This window comes from Pelodiscus sinensis, chromosome 10 (assembly GCF_052426305.1).
Source record: "Pelodiscus sinensis isolate ZL-2025 chromosome 10, ASM5242630v1, whole genome shotgun sequence".
NCBI lineage: Eukaryota > Metazoa > Chordata > Testudines > Trionychidae > Pelodiscus > Pelodiscus sinensis.
Genome location: NC_143061.1, coordinates 29,458,108 through 29,481,647, shown reverse-complemented (window position 1 = coordinate 29,481,647; position 23,540 = coordinate 29,458,108). Strand labels below are relative to the sequence as shown.

Here is a 23,540-nt window from a genome sequence, read left to right as displayed (position 1 = left end):
GCTCCTTTCTGGAGGAAGAAGCAATGTGTGAAGACCCAGATCTGCTTATTTTCATTGATTTTTCTATACTAGCATAACTGAATAATAAAACTGTAGTCCCAGCCCTGCAAATCGTCTACACACGGAACTCCCACTGGTGTCTATGGAAATTCTGCATGTAGAGAGCTTACAGAATCCATCCATAATGTGGTATCCTTTCTTTTGATTTGATTTAGTTAAAAAGCTGATGTAAATGACTGCTAGGAATGAGACTGTGATCTCAGTTCACAGTAGCACAAAGGAAAATTTACAGGTACAGCATGAAACAACCTAAAAACAGCTGCCACAATAAATTCACACAATTAAACTTAATGTGGGTATCTCCACCATTAAGCACGCCACATAATGTTGTTTTTGCAAAATATTTATTAAAAAACTAAAGTAAATATGGCAACAAAAACTTAAATAGCAAATGACAGGACACTGGCCATAAAGCTTTTACTATATTAATCTAATATGTCTCTTACAATATCAATAATCAAGTATGTCTCCAGGGAAAGCCACATGTAAACAACCTGACTGCACGTCTATATGATCAGCTCCTAGCTGTTTGAGAACTATCACATACGTTTCTCTTGCTTTGCCAGTGCCTGATCTTGGGCCCTTTAAAAATGTTCCTGGCATGCTCAACTTTAAGTGAAGTGAATGGGAGCAGAAGCTGCTCAACAGGTTGGTGATCAGGCCTGGTTCATTTTTATAAACACAGCCAGTGAGCCAACACCACTGCTTTCTATTTCTATTTTTAAATAAAGAGGGAATCAGAGCAGCAAGGAAACCTTCACCAAAGTAACTTTCATTCCTCTGAGTCACAATAACTTCTGATGGGTATTTCACTTGAAGCTATTTGTTTATTCTCTTTTTAAAGAGCCTAGAAAGGGAAGTAAGTCAAGAGGTGTCTGTTATTCCCTTGTAAACACTTCTTGAGGGGAGCTTAGGGTGCACTTCAAAGAGAAAAACAGACTCTCAAGTCTACTAAAGTTGTTATGTCTAATGGAAGTTCTGTATTTTTTTTTAAAAAGTGATAAAAATCTTCAAAAAGCATCCAAAAATTATTTTTTTAAAACAGTCTCCCCATTTAGATGGACAGGACACACTCAGTCATCTTGTCTAGTTAGCCATGACTTAAAACCCAAAGAGAAAGTTGTTACAAAATGTTGGCTAAATAGGAATCCTAAGAGATAAATAAGAAGACATAGCTGAATATCATTTTTAAAAATCCCTTAAGAATGTAAAGCACTATGCCCAGACAACCCTCAGGTTCACTAACTACACAGATATAATCACGGACAACACGTAGAAATAGTCACATTGATGCCAAGGTTTCCATTGTCTGCAAAAAGATGTGCTATAGCTGTATCAAAAACTAGACAGTCACTGTTCATGATGGCAGCAGCCACCCCATCATGAATGGAGCGGGGTGTTGCCTCCCAGGTCAGCCTGCGTCGGTTACCATTCAGTTCCAGTCGGTACGCAAAGTTCTCTGCTTGTTTGCGAGTGCCAATGAGCAACACAATTGCAAAAAACTGCTGATGACCCTCATACTTCTCCTGTTTCTCCAACACCAGCATGAAGTGGTGGCCAAAGCAAGACTGCATCATGACCCAATCGACGGCTCCTGGCAGGTTAATGTCCGTGGCAAGAAAGACTATGTCTTCTCCCTGAAGGGTGGTAATGCTTTTGTGAGCGTGCATGAGGTGGGACATCACAGCTTCCAAAGAGCCCTGCCATTTACAGGAGGCACCAGGACATGGACAGGAGTAAGGACGGTATTCACAGATGTCTTCGTGCTCCGGCTTTTCTGTATGGTGGAGTGTCAGGGAACAGCCAGTAGTGGCATACTAGAGGGAGAGAAAACACAGGCCATCAAGATATATATTTTGCTTCAAAGTTCTATAGCTCTCAGCTGGGAACTGCAAAACTCAGCACCAGCAAGAGTCGTCATTTCATTCTCAATTTTACATTAGTAGATTTTTAAGTGTTCTGGATTCAGATGTGAATTTTATTTTACCTCCAAATGGATTCCTGCTTCATATGCTTTTACATGGGAATGGCAAGCCCTTAGATAAACACAGCTATTCCATTAGAAAGTGCAGCATTACTACAAGGTATGTCCCATTCAATAAAGATTTTTAATTTAAATGTTGGCAGTCTCGTTCTGACACTGCATGAGACTCAAGAGTGAAACTGACTATTTTCACCATACAAGTAAATTGACAGCCTAAGCAAGTGAGGTTTTGTGTAAAGTTCTGTGTTTTAATAGGCCCTGAGTCACACAGGTAACAACATGTATTTATTTGTTTTAAACCAGCTAGTGTCCCTTCACATTCTTATAGGAAATTCAACATTCCTCAAACAAAGCACATATTTCTTCATCCTTACACAGCAACAGTCCCTTAATGGGAAAGTTTCCCCCTTCATCTTAGCATCTGAATATTACAATCGCTACAGCTGTGAGAAGCCAGAACACTTTCTATACAGACCGCAATAAGATCCCCCTAGTATGTGCATCTCCAGTTAAGAAGAAAACGGATTAAGCAAGTTTTTACTCCCCGTCTGGCTAAAGAATAACAATGTCTCAGAGAAGGAGCATAACGGGAGGCAAACTCTCCTCCACCTTACCCCTTATTTTTTCCAGGCATGGATGTATTTACAGTCATTTTATTCCCAGTCTCTACTTAGGGACCAGTCCAAAACCAGCCACTAACAAATAATCTAAGACACTTTGCTGCAATACCCACTATGTTAAGTGTACATTAAGTTTATGTGTAACACGGTTATGAAATGTCAAGTGACCATTCTCACAGCAACCAGTACTTGGCCTTTGCATAAGGGCCTCATGGAGAGTGCATCTTGGCATTTCCTGACTTTCATTATCATCCAGTGTCCCACTGATGTACTGATTTGTGTGTTTGTGTATATGGAGGGGGCTGGTTACACTTCCTTCACAAGGAAGAGAGAAATGCACTTGGCTGTGCAGGCAGAACTCTAAAAGTCACACATTCAAAGACACATGGTGTGAGGAACTTTACATAAGGAACAGAAATAACTGTCCAGGGATCAGAGAAGATTTACAATGGAGAAGGTTAAAGCTGACCTGAAAAAAAAAACTGGTTTGTTTTTTAAATTGGGTTTATACATTGTACAAGAAGGCCCCACAGATTTTTTTTAAAGTTAGTAATTTCAGGAATATAAAGATTTGAGGGAGGACTTTAGATCTTACAATTTAACAGATGGCAGGTGAGTGGAATCTTTAACACAGCCTCCTTTATCCAAAATGTCTGCTAATCATTGGAGTTAAGAGGTAATACCAAAATGAAGCAACATGTTCTATAGCTGACTGAAAACTCCGTTCAACTTCCACTATCTGAATTATTGTGCTATCAGAATGCTACTAATTCTCCATTTATACTCTTTTCTTGGCCTTTACATAGTCTAACACAGCAATAAAAATAGGGGGGACACTAATTTTTTCTAGTCAGCTTTTTTTTTTTTTTTTTTTTTTTACCTTGTGTATACTATTGCTGCACTATCTTCAAAGGTGTAAAATTTTGAACACGTTTTGTTTAGATATAGAGACTAGGGATATAAGCAAGTAGTCAAGTACTCCACTACTCGCTTCTCCCCCTCCCCCTTGCTGCCTCTGTATGAGAGGCAGCAAGTGGGGAGGAACAGCTGGTGTTGGGGGGAGCTGGCTTAAAAGCCATTTCACCCCATCACTATCTCCTCGGTGCTGCTTGTTCCCTCTCTCCTCCCCTCTATCCCCGCTGCAGCTGCTGCCTCTTTCAAAAGCAGCAGCGGGGGGGGGGGGGGGGAGTAAGGGGGGCGGGGAATTGCCGTGAAGCAGCCTTGGCTCGCCTCAGGCAGAGGCTGCTCCGGCAGCAGCCCTTGCCTGCAGTCGTCCCAGCCAGTGTTCCCTCTAACATTTTCCATTCCAAGAGTTTTGTCTTGTGCACCAATATTAAAGTCATGTGTGCTTGTTTGGACGTGTGCCACCGTGGCAGGCATAGGGATGTAAACGACTACTTGACTATCCAACAAGCAATGTTGTCGGATGTTAGTGGTCTCTGTTGCAATATATACATTCACAGCTGTTTAGTAACTGGGGAAAATATATGCTCCTTTTCCCAAGGAATAGAAGAGAGGACTAAGCTACCAGCTTTAGGTGTAAGAATGACAGACTCAATGTATTAAAAGATGCTGAATTAAATGTCAAATATAAAAAAACCAACAAGTCTGGAGCGAAAATTTCTAGCGATAGGAACAAGATAAAAAAGGCTTTCTCTTATTATCTGACCAATTTTTTTTTAATTGAAGCTTCATGCAATTTTTCTAAACATTTAAAAGATAACAGCTATTTGAGTCATAACAAGCAAAGAAATTCCAGGGGATAAATGCCTGAGAAATAAGGGCTTATATTCAATGTCCTCTCATGTCAGTATAATCATGCTGCTAATGTGATGCTGAAGTATAGTGGAAGAATACCAAAGTACTAATTTCTCTTTCAGATGTCAGTTAAGAGTCACAGTAAATGCAGAGCTTCATGTTATCTGCCCCTCCTCTCACTGTGTAATCTTCTAAGATTTGTTTAGTTATGCCCAGTGAGCAGACAACACATGGGTTCTATACAACCACAGTGACAGTAGAAAGAAAGGGTCCTTACATCAAAGGACCCAGCCACATGTGAGGCCAAATGATGCAATTTGTCAGAATTTCTGCACTGCTGTCTGAGCATGCATGTACACAACAATGGATTGTTCCAGACTCACAGGGACAGATGCAGGTAAACATAAAACAAGACAAAGTCTTAAGCCTCAGCATTCTTCCTACTGAAAATAAGACTTTCCGACGGTAACACATTTGTTTGGAAGGTAAAACAAAACAAGATGCTAGAGAAAACTAAAGTGCAGTTACCTGTATATCTGAGCTCATAGCACAGAAAAGGCAATATTTTAGAGAAAGTCCAGTGACTGAGCAGTGATTTTTGTTAGAAGAGCCATCACTGTAAATACTTTACATTTCTTTTAAAACACACAGGCTAGCACTTACGTTTTATTTAAAAAACCAAACAGCCCCCAGTACTGCACTTTGTTGCTGGAAAGCTGTTCTCGTGGCATAACGCTGTTACTTATCACTTAAGGACAGTTTCCCAAAGGATTAAATGGGAGTTTCCGATGGATGTTCAGAATTTGAAAAATGTGAGCTCTCTGATGTGGAAGAGCCTCACCCAAAATTATATGGTAAGTGAGAGCACTGCTTTTGCATCTGACCTCATCTCTGCCACGTGAAGCATTCATTCAATTATAGATTTAGATGCCCAGCCCTTCATGATATTTTTCTCTCGGTAGGTGAGTAAAGTCTGTTAAATAGAGGATTACAGCCCTTAAGCCAAACAGTTGCTTGTATGCTCCCTTTGTTAGCAGGCTTCTTAGGTGAGAGGACTCTCGAAAACCTCTTCTTCTCCAGCAAAGCTATGGCTAAAATAGGCAGAGGCCAAACAACTGTACGTAAAATTGAGATAGTAACATCACTTAAAACGATCAACTTCTATTCAGAAAAGTGTAAACAGTGAGGAGGGGCTATAAGGGATGTCTGCACATTAAAAAACAAAATATGATGATAATAACATATCAGAAGGGTAAATATTGGAAAAATAAACATCCAGTAGGAAACGATAGCATATGAAAGCAGAATTGGAACTATTAATAAAAATGTCAATTGCCATCTATTTCTTTCACAGCATTGTGTCTTGCAAGCCTTAGGGCAGGTCTATACTAAAGCTGGAAGGTCGGCTTAAGGTATACAGCTCCACCTATGTAAATAATGTAGCTGGAGTCAATGTACCTTAAGCTGTTTTTGGCACCATCCCCACAGCAGGAGGTTGATGCTCCCTCAACTTCCTTTACTCCTCGCAACTGCAAGGAGTACAGCGGTCAATGAGGGTTCCATCGGTGTTCAATTTAGTGGGTCTTTACTAGACCTGCTAAATTGAACACTGGAAGATAGACTGCTGCAGTGCTGATCTCTGCAGCAGTGAACACAAGCTTTTAGACGCGCCTGTTGTGCCTCAAAATTAGGAAGTATGTTGAACACTTTTTAGATCATGTGCAAATGTAATAAATACTTTGTAATTCTAATTTAAATAAGGGCAGAAGGGACCACCAAATCACTACTTTGATCTCTTGTATGTTACAGGCCACCACCACTACTCTGCAACTGCACATTGGTCCCAACAACTGAGAGTAGGCCTCTAAGTACAACCGCCAATAGGAGACTAAAAGTGTATGAGACTGACATGCACTATTGCCTAAGACACCTACACTTGCGGCTAAAAAAAAAGTGAGATCATTTTCCTGGCAAGTCCCCCACACTCACAAAAGCTGCAGCGGAAAGTAAAAACTCCCCAAAGGTCATTGCCAATCTGACCTGAGGGAAATTCCTTTCTGATCCCACCTACATATGCTAATTAGTTAGACTCTAAGCATGTGAACAAGAACCAGCCAGCCATGCACTCGAGAGCAAGAGAATGCTTCTTGACCATTCTGGTTTTGGAAGATTTAAAATAAGCTTTGAAATCACAGGACACAGAGTCACTGACTGATTAACTGGGAAGGGGGGAAAATATGCAGCACATAAATATGAAATGCCAATGTTTATTTGTGTGTGCACAATTAAAATAAGGGTCTCATTTGTTTACAAGTGGAAGACTAATTTTTCTATGTACAGTAACAAGTAGTCTTCATTTGCCTTGTTTGTGGGTAAACTTCTGAAAGCTGTGAGGTGACAGTGAAGCACAGGATGACATTCAAATTTTTTCTTGAGTCAAAAGTTAATTACACAATGCAGTGAGTTTATCAGGCTTTATTGTAATGAGTACACTTGTCTTTAGAAGGCTTAGAAGCATCTGATTACCTGAGGCCCACCAACGAGGTCAAAGGGAGTAATTGCCCAGGGACCTGGGAGATTTGAAAGGGCCTAGGGGTCCAGGCTGCCACTGCTACTGGCAGCACAGACAGCTAAGGCAGACTTCCTGCCTGCCCTCACGGCACAGCACATCCCAGTGGGGGACAACGGAAGGGGAGAGAAGGTTTCTCCTCTCTGCACGCTCCCTGGGCCCTGAGTGCAGACTATGCAGCTCCCATTGGCTAGGAACTGTGGCCTGTGGTAGCTGGGGCAGGGGGCAGTGCCTGTGTGGAGACCCAGATCCTTTCCCCTCCTACGAGCTGCTGCTAGAGGGGTGTGCCAGTTACTTTAGGACAGTGTTTCTCAACCTCTTTTTATAAAGTACCCCTTTTTAAAAATATTATAAGTACCCACTTTAAAAAAAATAAAATTACAAGTACCTCTAGTACCTACAGTTTTCAGTCACACAATTTTTTTCTACCATTGCAACACATTTGTTTAAACAACTTAATCGTAGCCGGGCAGCAATGAAATTTTTGGGTATAAAACGTATAAAAATAATAAAGCCCTATAAAATTTGCAACAAAAATTCAGTTTTCTCCAAATTTCAGTTGTGTTGATGTACCTCCCCCCAGACTTCTCTTGAGTACCCCTAAGGGTACTCGTATCACTGGTTGAGAAACACTGCTTTAGGGAGCCGCAAGAGTGCAGCTACCCTGACGTCCTGCACCCAAACCCCTTGCCCCAACCCACATCCACTTTCACATCTCAACCCCGTGCCCCAGCTTGGGGAAAATGAGTGAGGGGTACGGAGTGGGGGACAGGGGCAGGGAAGGGGTGGGGCCAGGATATTTGGGTTTGCATGATTAGACAGTTGGCAACCTACCAGATGGGTGTGTGGAAGCCCTAGCCATGCCAGAAGAGCACGGTCAGCAGCACAGCCAGTAGCTTACTGGGCACTAGTAAGCACAGGTGCAGCACTGCCCCAATGTCAGAGGAACTGCATCTCTGTGGGCGCAGCTTGTGCGTGCTTTGGGGCCACTGAATGTTCTGCCCTAGTGCCTGGAATTACTATTAGTAGGCCTGGGTTACCTGGTGGTAGATTTCACTGGATGGCAAGATCTGCAACTGGCATAGTTCTTGAAATGACGTTTCTGTATCTAATGTATCTCTGGTCTAAATTCATAAAGCGCTGAGCATCACTGTTCCCAATGATGTCAGGAGATGCGGGTTTAAAATCTTTGAAACAAAAAAAAAAAAAAATCAAGCTTCTCACTTCTCTGAGACTCCTAGGATATATGCAATAATGAAAAACACAGAAATCTGACTAGTTCCTTCTTAATTTTCAAAACCTCGTCTTAAATCAAATTACTCACATCACTAACAACCCATTCATGTGGCAAAGGGAAAAACTCCTGAAATGTTTTCTAAGATAGTACTTAACGTAACTGGGCAAGTTCATATAATTTGCATCCCTCCTCTACCCAACTCTAGTCCTGAAAACTAATACAAGGGGACTAATTGTTAGAACCCCTCATGGATACAAAATTTGTAACCACATCCACAAAAGGCCCCAGATATCAGCATTGATATCCACCCGCGGACGTGAAAAGTAGATATCTACAAATGTGCAGGGTTCTAGATACAAAATTTGTATCCGCACCCATAGCCACAAAAATGAGTTGTGGATATAAAGTAAATATCTGCAGATTTGCAGGGCTCTACTAATTATATGGCTGTGTAAATCTGAAGTAAATTCTATCAAACTAAAATACAAGCAGGAAGTATCATGAGTTTTAACAGTGCAGTTCCTCACAGGATTGGGTCATTCATTTCCATGGCTACCACAATGATCGCTCAGGCGTGAATGGTTGTTTGTGAATTATTATCATGAAAGGTCATGCTAAAATACTGCAGAAGACACAAATACTGGCCAACATCACATATAATTACATGAAGCCTCTGCAGTTTTGTATCTCAAACTAAACAGCAACGTTTAAAACTAATTACTTCACTGCAAATTTTTGAAGAAATAGTTCATCTAAAAAAGCAATTTCCACCGTCCAGATAGCTAGGCCACATTGCCAAGTTTCAGCTTTCTAAGCAACTCAACTATTGCAATCTCACACAAGTACTGTATAATTAATTAGATTTTAATAGCTACTCATGGAGCTGTGAGTTCACGGGCTTTATTTTCTCCAATTTACAGCATCTTTACAAAGTCACTTGAGACCACAAGAGAAGCTAAATCCATATTAAGAAAACCTCACTGACTACATAGCACTTTTCCACAGCTAACCATTTCAATTCCATATTTATTTAAGAGGAAAGATAGCAATATGATATGTTAGCATGTCTTTAATGAGGATTTTGAGTCAGATGATGAGGAGATGCATTTCAAATTCTGAAAAGAATGTCCAGAGCATTCTGTGCATATTTTAACATTTCAATTACTTAACACTTCTCTCCCCTTTTAGGACTCTCTTCTTTCACAGTCCCCATAAAAGGGGGGGGGGGGGGGAAGAGAGAGAGAGAGAGAGAGAGAGAGAGTGTGTGTGTGTGTGTGTGTGGCGTTGTAACCCATCTACATAGGCACAGGCCATAACCAAGAAATCACATGTCCCTATTGCTATAAACCTTGCCTTTCTTTTTCCCCTCCCTACTCTTCTAAACAGGGACACCTGTCTTGCTGTTTTCTCTACTGTGAACTTTGGGGCAGTGTAAAAGCAATAAATAGATGCTTTTTAAGCATGGAAGACAAATGCCAGAGAAAATACCCCTATTCATTTCACTTTGTTGCTGTTTGGGAGAAGTATTTGCAGCAGCACAGAAATGACTCATGTTTAAAAAGGGAGAGGTGTAGAAAATAGGAGAGAGTCTTACTGTGTCCACCCCTCTGCTGTCAGGAAAAGACAGAAAGCTCCTTCTACTTTCCAACACCTAGCAGGAAGCAAAAATGTCCTATTTAGTAGACTCCTGCCAGCCAGAGGCTAAGTTGAAGGATGGAGCATCCATGCAAAGAGCAGGAACATCAACCTGGGAAAATCTCAGAATTCTCCAAACAGACATGATCTTCCTATCCAAGTGCAAGTTGTTCTTATCAGCCTCTTGTAACTTGAACAATCCAATTCACTATTTTTTCTTCTTTTTTTTTTCTTTTTTCCCGTTCTTCCCCACCTACCATCTTCCCTTATTTATTCTTTGATCTGGACTTCTAATACTCCAGGCATCTGAAAAAGTGGGTTGTACCCACAGAAGCTCATGATACCATCTACATGTTTTGTTAGTCTTTAAGGTGCTATTAGTTGTTTTTTAAGTTTTTCCATTTACAGACTAACTCGGCTACCCCACTGAAGCTTTTGAACATTTTCCAACAGTTGGGCTATGTCTACACTCGTGGCTTCTTGCGCAAGTACAGCTGTTCTTGTACAAGAATCTGCAGTGTCCACACTGCCCGCCAGCTCTTGCGCAACTAAATTTACAGTACGGCGTGGTAAGAGAGGGCTCCTTGTGCAAGAGCTACGCTCTTTTTTAACAGGTGTAAGCCCTCTTGCGCAGGAGCTCTTGTGCAAGAGGGCAGTGTGGACGCTTGGCAGGGATTTCTTGCGCAAGAAAGCCCTATGACTAAAATGGCCATCAGAGCTTTCTTGCGCAAGAGAGCATCCACACTGCCATGGGAGCTCTTGCGCAAAAGCACAGCTCGCACATGGTAGTGTGGACGTTTTCTTGCGCAAGACTTCTTGCACAAGAAGCCACCAGTGTAGACATAGCCTTGGAGTTCCATCTTTTTTTTTCTCTCCCTCTCCCTCTCCCTCCTTCCTTCCTTCCTTCAGGGCCTGTGCCAAATGATGCATATTTATGTCGGTGATCCAATTCTGTTTCCTGCTGGCCTCCTGCAGGAGATCTGGATGCATGAAGAAATGCAGGATCAGGTCTCAGCCTACTGCACACATGTAACTGAACTATCCAGCTTTCTGCCACTCTGTCATAACTGAACTGGTAAGCTGGAGAGTAAAAGCTCCAAATCCCATCACCAAGTAAACCTCTGAGCAATCAACACGCATAGCTTAAAAAAAAAAAAAATCAATTATTCCTCCTTCCATCCAGTGGTGCAAGTGTGCCAGTGTGGTCTGGTACTTAGTACCTGCAAGTTATTTTTAGCCAGTACGGTGTATTGGAAAGGCTCCCAGCAGGCCATCCCCAACCTCCCCTCCACCGCATCTCTGGGTATAGGGCTGGGGCCTGAAGGGCAGGCCTGGAAGCACTACAACAGATGCCTGCATTCTGCTCTTTTCCCTGCTGCCCCTCCCAATGGGAAAGGAACAGAACTGCCAGCCCTGCTCCCCAGCCTTGTACACAGAGAGGTGCAGCTCCATGGAGGGGCAGGAGGCAGGGCTGGGAGTTCTGCTCCTTTCCATGTTGGGAGGGGCAGTGGGGAGAGCAGAACAATGCCAGCAGGTAGTGTTCCCACCTCTTTTCCCCGCAGGAACATGAGATAGGGAGGGGATGAGCATGGGGTCCCAGGCTGGAGTCATGTGGGGGTCACATAGCCCCCCACCCATCTGGTGTGCCCTCCCCTCCTATACCTTGTTTTCTACACCACCAGCTTCATCACTCCCCGTTTCCCAGCCAGTGTTAATGGTGTCAGAACAGCTCTGCAGGTCAAAATGTCCCAAGCAAGATGCAATGTTAATTGCAAAGGGAATAATTGGGGATGTTAGATAGCAATTAATTGAATACTTGTGTAACCGCATCAAATTTTAGCAGAGGCAGCAGCGTGGGGTGGCAGGCAGGAGCAGATTTAAAAACTGGCTTTCTTTGCAGACTGGCTGCCTGCTGTCCCGCACTGCTGCCTCCGATACAGACCCAGCAGCAGCCCCTGTCCACGGGGGCAGTCCAAGCTCTCTGCAGACAGGAGCTGTGCTGGCATCCCATGGAGCAGCCTCTGTCTGCGGTGAGTCTATGCCTGCCATGGGCAAAGGCTCTGTGGCAGCCTCCCCCCTACGCTGCTGCCTCTATCACTGCTGCCTGATAAAGGCAGCAGCGTCTAGGGAGAGGGCGAAGCGGCTCCGTGGAGCCAGCATGAGAGGATAGCCTGCTTAAAAGCTGGCTCCTCCCCATGCATATCGGCTTCTGCCTGTTCTCCCCGTGCTGCTGCCTCTGATAAAGAGGCAGCAGTGTGAGGGGCAGGCAGCTACACAGGAGCTGATACGCACAGGAAGCTGGCTTGAAAGTTGGCTTCCCACATGTACTGGCTCCCGCCTGCCCCCGTCACCCTCTGCGCTGCTGCTGCCCCTCTATCAGAGGCAGCAGTGTGAGGAGTGAGATGGGGGCAGGTAGCTCCCTGGATACAGGGCTTATGGGGAGCCAGCTTTTAAAAGCCGGCTCCTGGCTCCATTTTTTTCCATGCCTTATTTATATTGTCTCTGAATCGCAGACAGCTCTGGTCTATACTAGGAATTTATTTTTAAATAACCCCCCTTAGGTTGAATTTATAAATGCAGCAGTCACACTACCAAGCCCCTTACTTTGAAATAACCGACTGCTTATTTTGAAATCTGTATTCCTGCTTTTCTCGGGGAATATGCTAATTTCAGAATAGTTATTTTGAAATAATGTTAGTGTGGACACTCCGGTGCCGCTATTTTGAAATAACTGCTCCCCAGAACAATTTGAACTAGTTACTCCTCAGTGTTTCCTGAGACTCTAAATCGAAGTAGCACGTCCTCATGAATGGAGCCTGCCTTGGAGTAATTTTGAGGCTTCCCTGTAGTGGGGACACGCTATTTCGATTTTGTGAAATTGGGAGTTAAGGCTAATTTGAAATAATTTCCTACTGTAGACATGCCCTTAGTAGTAGTCTGTAAAAAAGTATTTTAAATTAAACTATTAAAGCCCATATACTTATGTTTCCAATTAGCCTATCCCAAAAGCAAGATAACTGAACTGAGCATATGTGTACCTTTTCTTACTTCTTTGTAATGTTCAAAGAAGGTGCAAAAAAATTCTGCTTAGTTTGTTTACATTACCGTATTTTCCGGCGTATAGGGCGACTGGGCGTATAAGACGACCCCCTAATTTTTTAATTAAAAGATAGGGTTTCATTTTATACCCCAGCGCCCCTCCGCCTCCTTTGATCCCGGTGTCCCTGGTCTGCTGGAGACAGTCCCCAGCAGACCAGAGGCACCAGGAGCAAAGCCGCAGCAGCTTTGCAAAGCCGCGGAGGAGCCCCGCCAGCTTCCCCCGAGGCTTTGCAAAGCCGCGGAGGAGCTCGAGCGGGGGGGCATCCCAGGCGCACCTGGGATGCCCCACCGCCGGCTTCCCCCGAGGCTTTCAAAGCCGCGGAGGGGCTTGGGCGGGGGGGCAGCCCAGGCGCGCCTGGGATGCCCCGCCACCGGAGCCCCTCCACGGCTTTGCAAAGCCTCGGGGGAAGCCGGCGGCGGGGCATCCCAGGCGCGCCTGGGATGTATACCCGGCGTACAAGACGACCCCCGATTTTTGGGGGATGTTTTTTAACATCAGAGGTCGTCTTGTACCCTGGAATATACGGTAGTCAGTCAGGATTTGTCTGTGCTGAGAGCTCCTGGCTAATTGAAGAACTGATGGATTAAGGGCAGATATACCAGACGAGAAACTTGACTCAGAAAAAGATGAGGTGCTTTTTATTCAGACTGTTTAAATCATCTTAGTTTTTTATTGGTTACACTTTGTTATTTAAAGAACAGGAGAGAAAAGAACTTTCGTTAAAGAATCAACAAGCCCATCCTTTGTTTTATCCTGTAAGCTGACCTGGTTAAATGTATTTGCTTTGCTAAAAAGTATCACTATAAAACACAGAAAAGAGCTTGATTAAAGGAAAGTCTGAGTAGAGAGCTGTTTTCACCAAGACTTATAATTGCTTATCAGAATTTTCTAAAGCTACCAGTGAGAGTAGGAGTATGTAAATAAGCGTTTTCAAATATGGGAGAAAACCCCCCATCCTTTCCTTTTTTAAGGTCTCAGAAAGCTTTCTGTGCCTATTTCTGAGACAATCAAGATGCTCTCCAACAACAAAAGACAAGACTTGACATTTCCAGAGTGTAACAGTTACATTCACACACCCCTGTTAGGCTTCCTTTAATCAGCAAACAGCAGCAGTAAATAAATAAAGTACAATAATAATAAAAAAGCATAAGTCCAACAGGGCAATGGCCACTGTCAGACAAGGTCTTCAGCCTCAATGTATCTCTAATCTGTTTCAATATAACACTAGCTACAATATTGTGATCAGGATAGCTGCTTTTGAGGTGATATAGAGATATTAAGGGGAAATAGGCCACACTGTCACAGAATATTAAGACAAGAGGATGCTTTAAAAATAAAAACTAGGCAAGCAAGCATATCTGAAAAGAATGCATGGAATGTTTTGTTCTTTTTAGGCCAAGAATGCATCATAGCTGGGCATCTGACGCTCTGAACTACTTCCTATACTGGATTTTAAAAGAACAGCTGTGTTTTAGTTCTATATTTCATTTGAAAACTGAACAGAAACAGACTCTGACATTCTTAAAATCCCAACAAAACACCTACATTCATCCCACCTTGTCCTGTGATCTAGTTCACAAGCTAAATAGGTGTCCCAGCCAAGGACTGAATTTAAAATATTGCAGGAAGTGGTACTAATGATTCATTCTGGAGGTGTCACTCTTCCCCCTCAATGTGTAATGAATCTTACAGGTTGTTATGGGGCACTATACTGCTGTGGACTAGCTTTCAGAGGTGATACAGAACTAATAACCATAAATATCCCATAGAACGTAAGAGTACAGATTTCACAACAGTGTTCTGTCCAAACTAGGTCATTATATTCTGCTTGCTTATGTCATCAAGAATTCTCTCTCTCATCCTTACATAAAAAAGCAAAGAGAATCAAGACTGTCCAGTGACACAACCGATATTGGCTTCAGCCATTACTGTACTGTTGTGAGATTTAGCTGTCTGACAGGTGCTCTGAGGCATTATGAAAGTGCAAAGGGTTAAGGATCTCTAGCTAAAGTTTTAAGAATGGAGATGTAATTCTAGTGCAGTCAAATGAATATTGGAAGAGATATGGACTTCAAAACAGTTCATTAAGTTTAAAAAAAAATAAAAAAATGCAGTAAGATTTAAATACTTAATGTACCTTATGAAAAACTGAAAACTTCTGAACTAAATCTAAAGATGTCAACTATAATTTGTGACTGGGCAGCTTGTCAGTACTCTCTCACTCCCTCAAGAAGGGCTACAGAAAACTAGTTGAACAGATATGATGGATACCCCATTCCATCACTGAATAGTTCTTTTAAAAGCAGAATAAAAATACCTCCCAAAACACTTCTAGCTTCATAACTGCAGGTTGACTGTGCCAAAAGAAGGACAAGAGAGATGTTCTGCATCAGCTTTACTGCAAACAAGAACAACAGTAGTCAATTAAAAATATCAGTAAATTCCTGTCATTGTGATGTATGACACTCCACACAGCTGAAGCATGTGAGCTAGACCATAGAGTGTCGGGTACGTGCCCTCTTTTTAGTACAGTGTATTCTGTTTGCAAAGCTTTAAAAATATATCTTTACAAACAGAAAACTTAGCAGAGCCATATATACACTGTACTGCAAAGGGCATTTACCTGATGCTTCACAGGGGTGCCAGCAGAGTTCCATGCTGAAAATTACTTAACGTCCTTGGGGTACGTCTAGACTACAGCGTTTTGTCGACAGAAGCTTTGTCGACAAATACTGTCGACAAAGCTTCTGTCGACAAAGAGTGTCTACACTACATTCAGTTCTGTCAACAAAGCAAGCTGCTTTGTCGACATGGCAGTGTAGACGCAAGGACAGTTTACATGCAATAATGCTTTCTGCCTACAGAACTCTGTCAACAGAAGGCGTTATGCCTCGTGAAATGAGGTTTACCAGCGTCGACAAAACTGCTGAGTTCTGTCGACGTTATGTCGACAGAACTCAGCGGTAGTGTGGACGCAAGTATAGTTTTGTCGACAAAAGTCCACTTTTGTCGACAAAACCCTGTAGTCTAGACACACCCTTAGTGTACTCTGGGCCAGGGCTCTGCATTGAACAGTATTCAGAGACCCACAACTTCAAGGGTCTTAAAACAAAGAAAACCTCACAATAAAAATTATTTGAAAAACAACAAAGCATCTTCCCCTTCAAACAGCCAAACAAACCTTCTATTGACACTTTTGATTAACTCCAGAAAAATCCTGGAAATCTTCCCGTAACTGCAAACCATTGTGTCTCTAGGTCTTGCTGGCAATGAAATTTAACATTAACTCAATCAGCACTTACACTACAGTTCAGTTGCATCACACCTCTCATGCATCAATTTCCACTTTGTAATTTAAAATAATTCTTTAAGGAAATCCAGTAATACTAATGTTTATTACAACTTTGGATTGCTCAGCAATGCAACTGGTTGAGACTGTCACACAACCAAATACTCACACACTTTTGCTTCACTCGTGGATTCACAAGGTCTGGTCATTGCCCTTTAATGTATGAGAAGTCTCTTGGGAGTGACATACCAAATCCCCCAACATCACACAATTCCACAGACAGGTCCCTGGCCTCTAAAACTGAGTATTCATCTCTCTGACTCTCTATAACAAATCTTGCTAAGCCAGACCCCTGCAAGAGGCTTGTATCCTTTGGGCACAGTGGTCCCAGTGAGGATCAGCTTTTTCTAAACAAGGCAACAAAGTATTTGTCACTTGGTGCACAGTATCTAAATGTTCTTGAGTTGGCAAAGAGAGAGTAGAGTTCTGTCAATACTGGTCAAACCAGTGAATGAGCAAGCCATGTTCTAATGGACTCCACCTCTCTCTTTCTCTCCTTACCTATCCAGGTGAGAGCAGTTAGACTCTTCCAGAAGCCAATCCCCTTTTCCTTTCCAGGTCAGTTCTTTGTTCTCAAGGTGGGGGATTTTGCTCTGCTTTCCTGCAGACAGATGGGGAGAAAACCTCCTTCCTTTTAGAAGCTTCAGGGGGTAGCTGAGTTAGTATGTACAGGATAAACAAAAAATAACATGTTCTGGTAGCACTTTATAGACTAACAAAACATGTAGATGGTATCATGAGCTTTTGTGGGCAGAGCCCACTTCTTCAGATGTGCCCATGAAACCTCATGACACTACATGTTTTGTTAGTCTCTAAAGTGCTACCAGACCATTTGTTGTTTAAGTTTATCCTCCCTTTCAATCATTGTTTCCTAGGTGTCAATGTTCTAGCCCCTGAGGTTTTCCATTGTCTCTTTTGGAGGCAGCATCCATAAGGGTTGCTTTCAGCAGGTTCCAGCCAGTTCCTCAACAACCCTATTCATTGCAGGCCAGAGAGCATAGCAACACCCACACACCTCATGTCCTGTGCTGCTTCCAAGAACAGACTTAACTCTTTTTCCTCCTCTGGGCAGCAATGCAAAGTATGCATGCCTTTCATAAAAACATTACAGAAAATCCCAACTTTGTCACAGCTTCGCTAGCTGGTCAACAGCCTTTTAGAACCGATTGGCAAGTTACTTGGCCAAGAAAAGGGTGGTATGGCTGGCCTGAAAGACTTCTCAGCACAAGGCAACTTCTATGCTGCAACAGCTAATGTTCTGCCCATTTCCCCTCAATGTTCACAGCCTGGATTTCAGAACCCACTAAGAGATGCTGGTGTAGAATCCACCTCCAATTTTACACTGAGCTCAGTGCATAGGTGGCACAGGAGTTAGTGACTTTCCACTAAGCACTGACTCCTATAGTGAAAATATCAGTACCTTGCTGTAAAGTCCAGGTCCTTGCCTAAAGGAGTGCTCACTTTTGGGGTGGGGGGATTAGATGGGTGGAACACTTTTGACTGGACACATTAAAATTTACACCAAATTTTAGGAAATGTGCACCAATTTTTTTCTTGCATTCTTCTGGTTTTTAAGTTTGCCCAGCATAATGAGTAAAAGGTTCCAGGTAAGAATAAATGTTTTAAAAAACAGATAATGACAGGCAATAAGAATTGAGGAAGCTTTTCAATCTTTGGTTCAGGCCAGGTAAACATCACTCCTGGAGCTCTGTTGTTGGCTAACACTACTGACCCCAAATAGCAGCATGGCATAAAAAACCCTAATAAAACGAGTATGTAAAACAAACTGAAGTTGTAAGGACAAACTGCAGAACACAGGGCATACATGGGTGGTGGAAAATGAGCAGCTTAAATTATGGCCTCCTGTCACTTTTTTTCAAACAGAAGGAAAATATTTTCACTCTAAGCACCAATTCCAGTCAAGCCTCTCAATTTAAGACAAAGGAGTACAACAGCCCATTCCACTTATTATGTTTCATTCCCTATTGCCCCACTTCTTCAAGTAGGTGTGAGTGATAATATGAATTCTTAAGCTTGTGTGGAGTCAAACTGCAGGATCTGGGCTTGTTTGTAAATATCAAAGTTCTGCTAGGGGTAGCAAGAATCTGTATAATCCACCTTGTATGCTTATTTCCGTAAGGACATATTTTAAGATAATTCACACAATCTACTTTAAATCAACAACCACAACAAAGGAAATCAAAGCTCTTGAATTCAGATTAAGCTTTTCTAAATATTCTTGGTAGTTTATTGGGGTGGGAGAAGTAATCAACACTTCATTTAAAAAGGCACTCTCAATTTGAAATCTAACCTGTTATAAACAGCAGATTCTGATACTTTATCTGTTCCTGATTCCCTTAGTCTATCACATTTCCTATTATTTAAATATATGTTTTCTGCCCTTAATTATTATGAGAGAGACACCCACCCAAACTACACAGACCATGCCAGGGGAAAGATGTGAAATTGATTAAATACCAAGTAATTGGTACAAAGTAAGCAGACTGAAAATGGAAGGACAGATTTATTTTCTTTAATCTGATGGAATTATAATAGTGTTCTAAATAACAGACAGAACACATTTAGTTATCATGACTTTTAAAATATATTGTGTCCCTCTTAGTCATCAAATTAAATTGCAAGCATGAAGAATAATGCATTAAGATGGTCTAAACACTTTGCAATGTGAAAAACGATCTATTCAAGAATCTAAGTGATATTACTTTTAACAATTAGATGTTTATGTAACATTTTAATAGTTGATTGTTTTAAAAGCCTTAATGGTGTAGTTACACATAATACCACTGTGTACCGGCAGGGCTATCACACAGGATTAAGACAAGACAGCGGCACTTAATTTGTAAACAAGAGTCAAGCTGTGGGTATCTTTAAGACAAAGAGCAGGATATATATTCTTTGTACTCTTAATACTCTTGGGGAAAGGAACTGTGCTCCCAGCAGGTGGCCAAATGTCTGCTGACAGGGCTGGGAGTAGAAGCCCCCGCCCGTGTTTCTGCTGGAAAGGGGTGATCAGCTGTTACTGGGGTTACTTGGGCACATATTGCTGTGGGAGCGAAAGGGGGCAGGGAATTGTTTAGAAGCCATATATATAACTAGGACACGAGCCTCCCTCTGGTATGGCTGGAAGGTGCAGAATGTTCCTGTTGACTGGAATCTGGAAAGGAGAAGCAAAACTTTCACAATCCGGCCCTCTGCAAAATTCTGCGATTCGTTGAGAGGGCAGGTCCCCATCTCAGTAGTGACCCAGAGGGAAAGGGCTCCCTATGGCAGCTCTTAGAGGAGCCTTTGCTTTGTGGCTCTACAGAAATGACAGCAGCATTCCGGTCCGGGGATGAATAAGGCACAAGGACTAGCTCCATCCAGTCACCCCCCGGACCGTGTCGGCCGGAGCAGAAAGGGACTTGGAAGAGCCTCTTACCTTGCAGGGGAAGAGGACAGCTGAAGCCACTTTCTCCATGGCCAGGTTCCTGATGCTTGGGGTCAGGGATCCCCTGCACGTGGGGCAGCAGCTCAGTTTCTGCCGGCATTGATTGCACACCAGATGCCCGGCCTGGCACTGCAGGATCGGGGGCAGCACATAGTCGAAGCAGACGGGACACTCGAACAACGAGGTCAGCTCGTGGTGCTGAGGCGAGACCGGCCCGCCGCCGCCGCCTCCTCCGGGGCCTGAGATCACAGCGGCCGCAGCGGGGAGCGCGGAGGAGCCGGGGCCGGCAGCCGAGATGGTGGCGGCGGCAGCAGGGGCAGCAGCGGGGGACGGGGCGTGCTGCTGCTTGCCGCAGGGTTTGTTAGCGCTGGGTCCGGCGGAGGACGGGCGGCTCATCGCGGTCCGAGCCAACCATGGAACTGCGGGCACCCGGGTGGCCACTCACCGAACCCCGCAGGCGGGACCCGCGCAACGAACCGGCTCCGCTCTCAACAGCGGGCCGCCGCCAGCAGCCGACCGGGCGCCGCGAACGTTCCAAAGTGTATCGGCGTTCCAGAGAGATGTCCCGGCGTTCCGAGGGGCGCTCCGGCCACCAGCCCGACAGGGGCCCCGGCAGCCGCCGCGTTCCCCGGGCCGAGCGCGCCACGCGCGGATCCTCAGCGCACAGTCTGCAACATTGATCTGACGCAAGCGAGAGAGGCAGGAAGAGGGTGTAGCGCCGAAGCCTGCTCCCCGGCGGGTTCTGCTCGCAGTGCCTGGCTCTTACTGAGCATGCCCCAGCCAGCGAGTACTGTCCCTAGTCTACTCTCGGATCAGCCCAGCCAAGGGAGAGGAGACACGGGGGTCTATTTGAAGACACGGGAGGGTGGGCGGGCTAGCCGCTGGGGAAGTGCGGTAGAGTAGCAGGAGCAGAGGAGGAAGGCATTTGCTGACACTCCACTGGGGGAGGCAGGCCTACACGCTGGCGACTCTGACGTATAAAAGCCCCTTTCCACTGCCCGGGGGTGGTGGGGTGAGGGCCGTCTCTGCGGGACTGCATGACTGCTAACATGGCTGGCGTAAGCCCGTGCGGGAAACGCTACAGACAGACCCAGCAAGCACCGAGTTTGCACCAAGGGAGCTGTGGTCTGTTACGCAGCCACCATCCTCACAGCACTTCGCGGGAATAAAAGGTGGTGAAGGTGCTGCCCCGCGGCGGCGGGTGAGGTTCACCGGGGGGACTAGTTGCGGCACACGGTGGCAGGCTGAGCTACAGAGTTTTGGCACTGCACAAGTGTGGTAGTTACTCCAAACACTGTCCTGGGCTGCGGGAGCGAGGATACACCGAGGTTGTGGGGGTGCACCTAGTCCAACAGTAGATATTTTACATGTCAAAAAAAACCCAAACTGCACTTGATACACGAGCACTGTGTGCGGGAGAGACTGCTAAGGGCCGCACGTTGTGGGAGAGGAGACCTACCTCACTTATTTTTAGGTGAAATGCGGTTGTTTGCAATTCAGCACCTCCACTCGTGTGTGACTCATCAACTGGAGGCTTGATGTAAAATCCACCTCTTGCGGGAGTGCACACTGCATACGTAGGTGGAGGGGGAGGGTCGTGCTTCCCATGCACTCCTTGTTCTAAGAGATGATGACTGCGTGGCATATGGCTTTAGAGGACAAAGCCTACATCTGGCGGGGGTTAGACTGGATGACCTTTGCAGTCCCTTTCTAACCTTATCGTCCTGTTGGTTTTGTGACTCTGTCTGCTGGAATTGCAAGTATGTGTATAAAGAAAGGATGTTGGGCACCCTGGTATATTTTAAACTTTTAAAATTAATCTCAAATCATGTTACACAAGTCTTCTATAATTAGCAATCACACTATATATTCTAACTTTAGGTGGACACATGACATAATCACTTCAAAAACTCCTTTGGCAGATTTTAAGAGAATGCAAAAGCCCTCTGAATTTTACAGGTTTTTTTTGTGATTCACATCAGGGATGTGACTGTTTTGCAAACACTAAAGCATATACATAATTTTGACACTAATACCTTCATTAAAGTTATGCACATGTTGCCTAAGAATTTGCAGAACAAGGGCAAAAACAAATGTAATCATCCAATGGTTCTTCCTTTGCTGAGGTGAAAGCTGGAGGACTGCTTGTTCTGTCCAACCAGCGAACATACAGTTGACTCTGACATTACTGAATCTGCATGAAAGAAGACTGCCTAATTAAATTACCTATATTTTATTTGATTGAATCTTGTTTACACAGCATCCTTTCAGAGCATATCTCCTCTCATTACAATGTGATCAAAGGATTCTAAAGGAACATAATTCTTAAGTATCCCCTGGCCTATTGACTGTTGTTATCCTGGAATAGGGACATTAAATTTCATTTAATCATCTAATCATCTAAGTTGATGGATTTTGCATTGATTAGTCCAGGCCTACTCAACACACGGCCCACTTTTTTGCAGCCCACATTGTGATTTGCGTTTACACGGGGCTCAACATGTGGCCAGCAGGTGGGTGCCAAAACAAAAAAGTAGTCATTAGACTGGTCTTTTGTTGATATGTGTTTTAGTAGTTAAATTCCTGCACTGTCATTGCTCATTATAAGTGCTGTCATAGGGGTGGAAATTGGGTAAATATTGCATTGTATTAATATCAGTAGAACTAACTTAAACGGGGCCTGCATGTTATGTAGTCTTACCTTAATCTTTGTATTCATGCGGTCAGAGTGAAAGAAGCTATTTGCATATATTTGCATATATATTTGCATGTACATGCAACCACACTTAAGTTGCAGCCGTTGGCATGTGCTGTGAGTATCAATGTGGCACCCGGGGCTTCCAAAGTTGAGTAGCCCTGGACTAGTTGATTAGTCGATAAGTAGGAGAGCTGCAGTGGGGTTTGCTCCTGGCTTTTTAAATGTATTAAGAGCCCCACTACCCCCTGCCTTCCCTTCCCTGCCCTGCCCCTATCCCCCCCCCAGGGGATGGTACTGGGAGAACCAGCTTTTAAGCCAGCTCCCCCCAGCACTGGCTCCTGCTCCCCCACTGCCTCTGATACAGGCAGCAAGGGAGGGGGGAAGTAAATAGTGGAGAGGCTAGTCTACTATCTGATAAGCTTTTGCTTATCAGATAGTGGACTCTTACATCCCTGTCCTGGAACTCTGCGTAAACACCTAAAAGCACTTGGCCACAGTAATACTGAAAAGAACAAAATGCATCCTTGGCGCTTTTTAGAAAATGACTTTTGCTGATGTTTTTGGATTGTCTCAGCATTTCCCTGTCTACAAGCCAAAGCTCTGATCCCATTATTTTGAGAGCTGCAAACTCCTGCATTTCCTCAGTATCAATTTAGCCATTGCAGCTTTACCTTATATTTTATACTCTCACCATGTAATGCATCAACTGATAATGAACAGGTCTCTTACAGTCCAGTTCTATAAGACAATAGTGCAGTCCCTGGCAGGATAGTGGAAGAGTAGGTTTATACACTCTGCAGTGCCATACCAGAATGAAAAACTGTAGTACTGCATTGCCTGTAGTATGGAACACTCTGACACACCACTCAGAAAATAGAGTAGGCAGTGCGTTACTGTGATTTTGGTGCTTGAAATTAAATTGTTTCTATAAAATCCATTATCAGGAATGGATGCAGCAAAAAATGCCAGCATGTATAAATGAGTAAAAAATACAGCAAATGGGGATGTAACCCAAACTTCAGTGGGATTATTCATGTGTAAATATAAACAGGATTGTTACATTAGTGTCTGCAGTGTTGAGG

The 23,540-nt window shown here is 43.7% G+C and overlaps 1 protein-coding gene and 1 long non-coding RNA gene across 2 annotated transcripts in view; one reads left to right on the top strand and one right to left on the bottom strand.

The window, feature by feature from the left end:
- LOC142830772 (uncharacterized) overlaps positions 1-1,744 on the top strand; it is a 47,098-nt gene extending 45,354 nt beyond the window's left edge. Inside the window, exon 3 of the long non-coding RNA XR_012906242.1 lies at positions 1,605-1,744. This is a non-coding gene — a long non-coding RNA (uncharacterized LOC142830772). The remainder of the gene's footprint in view (positions 1-1,604) is intronic.
- Positions 386-21,194, bottom strand: SIAH2 (siah E3 ubiquitin protein ligase 2). The gene is made up of 2 exons (XM_075937721.2): positions 19,752-21,194; positions 386-1,877 (listed from the first exon to the last, which is right to left on the bottom strand). Exons 1-2 carry the CDS (start codon positions 20,154-20,156, stop codon positions 1,320-1,322), a joined length of 963 nt encoding a protein of 320 aa, XP_075793836.1. The 5' UTR covers positions 20,157-21,194; the 3' UTR covers positions 386-1,319.
- Positions 21,195-23,540: the final 2,346 nt, after the last annotated feature.

Bases quoted from the DNA above. Each gene is read 5' to 3' on its own strand.
- SIAH2 (XM_075937721.2), bottom strand. From the start codon at position 20,156: ATGAGCCGCCCGTCCTCCGCCGGACCCAGCGCTAACAAACCCTGCGGC. The intron at 1,878-19,751 runs GTAAGAGGCTCT...CTCTCCCTCTAG, and splicing joins CTGTCCTCTTCCCCTGCAAG to TATGCCACTACTGGCTGTTC.